Consider the following 6,214-nt stretch of genomic DNA (forward strand, 5'->3'; position numbering starts at 1 on the left):
AAAAATATGATATTAATTAACTGATTTATTATAAGCATAATAATTAATTATCTTATAATTGATGTCTACTCTATGGTAATAATCATCACTATATATACTGTATATATTATTGTTAATTTATTATCAAAATTAATTAAATTAAATTTATATCTATATTATTAAAAAAAATGATGTGCTTGAAATTTTTAATCATATATATATATACARTATATATATAATACTATCATATATTATATAAAATATTATGTTTATTACAATTATAATATATATATTATAATCAGTTTTTTATATTATTTATTTTTCTTATCATTTAAAGTAAGTAATAGTTGTGTTTTATTTTTATTGTTTTATTAGACCTAACCATAMGATAGCAATGAAATAATAATTAAATAAAAAACAAAAATCAAAGTCATATKTAATTAACATTAAATTTCATTAACAAATAATAATTATTATTTATTTTAATACATATTTAGTACAGTAATAATAATAATAAAACTTATATACAAATAAATACAAAATCAAATAAAAATATTATAAAAATATAATACTGTATATATATATATATATATATATATATATATATCTATATATATTGAAATTCAATATTATTATATTCAATTTACAATTGAAAAACAAAATTATACATAAAATTATAATATATAAATATATATATATATTTATATTAATAATTTAGTATTTAAATTAAAATTTATAAATTAAATAAATATTCAATATATATATATATATATATATATATATATATATATATAGTAATAATTAATACATAATAAAACATTGAATATTATAAATATATATAGGATTATAATTACAACAATATTAACAACTGAAACATTGATGAGAACCGTTAGCCCATTGAAAAACAATACAACAACATATACCTGTCCACTAATATATATATACTTACGGTAATTAAACAAACAAATAATTATACTATGCCTGTGAACAGCCGCCAAAATCATAGGACTGGGATCGGCGGAGACCGAACCTGATTGGCGGCCATCGGATCTTCCATATCCATAGCCGGCGCTTACGTTTGTTGTAACGGCGTTTCAAATCAATGTCCAGTATGTCATCGTCTGAGTCGCTACTGATTATACCTTCGCACCGGTAGTGATGTCTGACTGAGCCGTCAAATATGAACTCCAAGTTTTCTCGACTACTACTACTACTACTACTACTACTAATAGTAGTACTACTRTTGTAATAATCTGTGACCTATTCAGCTCCGGTATCTCATAGGTTGTAGTCATTATGAGTGGTGGAGKTGGTGTTGGTAGACTACCGTTACCGCTGTCGATAATGTCCACTATTAGACTATTGTTGGCCAAACTACCGCCGGCAGTGGCATCGCCGCCAACATGTATGTCCGCAACATCATTGTTATTGTCATCGTCGTCGACCACATCACTCAGTAGGCCTACCCTATCGTCAATTATCTGGCTATCTGTATGGTGACTGACCCTATTACCGTGGCTGCGGCCAACATAATCTGATACTGATCTGACCACAGCAGCAGCTCTGATATGTCTATCGTCAGCTACCGGTGCTGCCAATGGCGGCTGTATAGGATCATCATTATCAGCATAATCAGGGAAAGGTAGATCATTGGTGGCATACTCCCTGTCAGCACTAGTAGCAGCAGCAGCAGCAGCAGCTCCTGTATTATATTCAATAGCAAATGGTATTAATGCCAATGATGATGGACGACGATGATGATGATGATGATGATGGTTATGCTGACGATGATAATGGCTCAACAATGGTGGTGTCTGGTGTACAATAACCGTTACTATTGAATCCCTATCGGTGCTGACGCTGGTACTGCTGGTTGTTAGGCTATGGTCACTGGTATCTGAGTTTATGGATACCAACTAATAAAAAAAACACAGACAAATAAAAAAAATCATAATTTTTTTTTTAATGATTTTATTTTATCAAAAATAAATATAATAATAATTAAAAAAAAACTTGTAAGCAATTAATTTTAAACGATAAGTGATTCATCAATAATAATGATAATAATAATTATTATTATTATTATGAAATCATATGAAAAGTTAACTATTGCTTTGACAACAACAACAATAACAGGGACTAACATATAGACAGACAGACAGACAAACAGACAGACAGACAGACAGACAGACAGACAGACAGACAAACAGACAAACAGACAGACAGACAGACAGACAGACAGATAGACTGATAGATAGACTGATAGACAGACAAACAATCACTTAATATATATATATATATATATATATATATATATATATCAATATAACTTTAATAATAATAAAAAAAATCAAAAATTATATTAAAAAAATTTTGCTTACATTTTGACTATCATTATCATCGATGTCGACGACATATGTTTGTTGTTGACTTTCTCGGTGTTGTTGTTGAGCTAAAAACAGTCGTAAACTGATAACAGTTTCCATCAGTCGCTGGTTGTCCTCCTGCAGCCTATGGTTAGACTCCTGTAGCCTGTGGTTAGCCTCCCGGTGCCTGAGGTTAGCCTCCCGTAGATCACGATTATCATCGACTAGTTGGCCAAAATCGTGGGTCAATACCATACATCGTTGACGCAATACATCCACACAATTGTGTCCATCAACGGGTGATTGTTGGCCACCACTGGTGGCCGCCGCCAGTAGTGTACGATCGTAGCCGCACTGTAGACAATGGTCGGTATACTGGCACTCGTAGATCAGATGATGGGCTATATCGGCGACGTGAACGATGGCCGGACAGCCGCGTCCGTGCGATTCGCATCTAACCTGTATGTTGGCCAGCATTTGGTCCAATACACGGGGAACTGGCAGGAGTTGGTCGGCAGCGGTAAGGGATTGGCGATCAAACGGACATATGGGCTGATAGGCTAGCCATCGGTAAATACATTGAGAACAGCATAGTTGGCGACAACACGGTGTGACTACTGGCCTGCGTAGCAGTCCGTGACATATAACACATTTGATGTCCTCACGATCGGGACCAGTGATGGGCATAACTACCCGATCCAAGTCTATTGTAGGCATTGTTTTTTATAAATTTTAATTTTTAATATAATTTTATTTTTTTATATTAACTCAAATCTAGTGCATAACTAAACTATAAAAACTATCAAAAAAAAAATAAATTATTAAACAAACAATAAATACAATTATTTAATTAAAAAAGTTTTTTATGTGGTTTTATTTAATACACTATTTTGATTTAGATATTAATATCAATTATAAAATTGATTTTAACTACAATTAATTGATTATAAAATTATTATTACTTATAGTTACTGAACAGTACAAATAGCTATCATATAATATCATATACTAGTATATTATGTCTTAACAAATTGAAAATCATTACTTAAATACTGTAATAATAATAATTATTTTATTTTTTTATTTTTTACAACAATATATTCAACAAATATATATATATCGTAAAACATATGTTGATTTACTTGTATGTGTTTTTTATATATATTATATTTTTATATATATATTTCATTATCAATAGTTTAATGTTATACCTTTGAGTAGACTAGACTATGATATTATAGTATAGATTATTAATATATATATATATATATATATATATATATATATATATATATATATATATATATATATATATAYATATATATATATATAGATTATTAATATATATATATATTGTGTAAATATATATACCCTGTAATGTTCCCAGGTAACTTAATTAATTTTACTGTAATATTAAGGTAATTTTTTTTATATAAAAAGTTACAAAATGGAAACTTTTTATTATTTATTTATTTAAGTGTTAATATATATATATATATMTATATATAGATAAAACTTATTGTGTGTTTTTTATCTTTAATTAGTAATAATAATAATAATAATATTAATCATAATATTAATAATCATAAACTAAAGTAATAATAATAATCGCTGATAACCTTAGCAATTGAAATGATAAAAAAATTATATATAATTTTTTTTGTATATTTATACAGTATATATACAGTATTTTGCAGTAAATATTATATTATATAAATATAATACACATTTTGTTATAATACACTGTATTTTATGCACTAATTGTCTTATAATTATTATTATGAATCATAAGTTATGGTACAGTATTACTAATAAATAATAATAATAATAATAATAATAATGATAATAATTTATATAGTTTACAAAAAGTTTATTATATTGTTTTATTACCACAATTATAATTAACAATAATTATTTAACAGTGATTTTTTTAGGTGGTGTTATTTAAGTATAATCTACTAATATATTGTAATATAATTATTATTATAATAATAAAAAACATTATAAATAAATTAAAAAACTAATATATGCTGTATGTATATATAGTATATATTTATATAATAAATTAATAATTATTTATTAATAAATACTACACAACATATTAAATTAAATAATATAATAATAGTTATTTTTAAGAAAATAACTAAATATTTTTAGTTTTTTATTTTATTATTATAATTTCATATAAAATAAAATAAAATAAAATTATTTTATATGTATTTCTGTATATAACTTATAATACAGTAGTATATTATTTTAAGACTTAATTTTTTTATCTATTTGTTAGTAATTGACTAAACTATTTATTCAATTTGTTTTTAAATATATACACTATATATATATATATATTTAATTTTATTAGGCATTTAACTGACACCCCTGTGTGTTTGTAATTTAATTAAATTTATTTTTAGTAATGTCAATGTATATATTGATATATATATAAATTTAWATCTAATAATAAAATTATTGAACAGTCAGTTTTTTTGTTGTCTAAAATGCATACCTCCCTAGGGTTGGCATATATATATTATATATATATATATATAATGGTAGATATATATATAGTAAATCAGATAATAAAATTAAATATCAGTGATATATATATATATAAATATAAAGCCAACTATTTTTAATAGATTTTTATATGAGTGACACAAAAGTAGTATTATTATTATTATTATACAATGAATTTGTATAAAAAAAATCAAAACAATTGAATACAAAATAATAYTTTTTTACTTTAGATAATATATATAWAWAWATATATATATAATAAATAACTGATGTATAGTTTTTTTGTTTGTTATTAAAGCTAAAAAATAATGTCTAAATATAAGATATATATATATATATATATATAAAATATAATTTATATAATGAGAGAGTAAATATAGACAAAAAAAATCTAAAATTGAAAAAAATCTTATTATATTAGAGAGAGAGAGAGAGAGAGAGAGAGTAAGTAAATATCTATATATTTTATACAATATTTTTTTTGTTATTTGATTTGATTTAGCTCTCACTTTGCTAACAGATTTTATATATATATATATATTTATTTTAACAATAAAATAGACTAAAAAGCTATGAATTTTAGACAACAACCAAAAAATAAAATGAAAAAAGCGTTTAATAATAATAATAATACTCTTAAAAGATGATAACAAAAATTGACGTCAATTTTCAATCTAATATTTTTATATTATTATTATTATTATTATTATATAAGAAATTCCTTAAAGAATTTAACAAAAAAAAATTTTTTTGTGAAAATAGTTTTAGTATAAACTTTATTATTATTTTTATTTTGTTTATTATTATTATTATAGTATTATTATTGTTATGCATAAAAATTTTATATCAATTATTTTATTTAAGTTTATATACTGTATATATATATATATATATATATATTATATAATACATACACCATATCCTATGGGAAATATATATATATATATATATTAAGAATATTTTGTCTAAAAATATATATTTAGACTAAAAMAAAATAWAWTTCAATAAAAATAAAATTTATATTAAAAATAAATAATTAAATAAATAAATAAACAAAACATACAAACAAACAAAATAGTGAAAAAAAATAAAATTAATTAAATTCAACACAAAATTAATTTTTTATTTATATTAATATATTTGCATTACAAACAAAAAAGTTAAATKAGTTTTTTTATCATCAATATATATAATATATACAGTAAGTAATAGTTAACTTTATTTTCATTAATAAACAAACAAAAAAAACTATTGCATTTTATATAAATAAAACTATTTTGTATAAATACAATGTATAATACAATTTTAAATAAYCTTAAATGTAAAAATAAAATAAATAAAATTTTATTTTT

At 23.0% G+C, this 6,214-nt stretch overlaps 1 protein-coding gene across 1 annotated transcript; it reads right to left on the reverse strand.

The window, feature by feature from the left end:
- Positions 1 to 877: 877 nt before the first annotated feature.
- Positions 878 to 3,077, reverse strand: LOC128951941 (uncharacterized). Its single transcript, XM_054297251.1, has 2 exons — positions 2,361 to 3,077; positions 878 to 1,895 (listed from the first exon to the last, which is right to left on the reverse strand). Exons 1-2 carry the CDS (start codon positions 3,060 to 3,062, stop codon positions 1,116 to 1,118), a joined length of 1,482 nt encoding a protein of 493 aa, XP_054153226.1. The 5' UTR covers positions 3,063 to 3,077; the 3' UTR covers positions 878 to 1,115.
- Between the last annotated feature and the right edge of the window lie 3,137 nt (positions 3,078 to 6,214).

This window comes from Oppia nitens, unplaced genomic scaffold (genome assembly GCF_028296485.1).
Source record: "Oppia nitens isolate AA-2021 unplaced genomic scaffold, nextdenovo-longstitch-racon4-pilon3 scaffold11_pilon_pilon_pilon, whole genome shotgun sequence".
Taxonomy (NCBI): domain Eukaryota; kingdom Metazoa; phylum Arthropoda; class Arachnida; order Sarcoptiformes; family Oppiidae; genus Oppia; species Oppia nitens.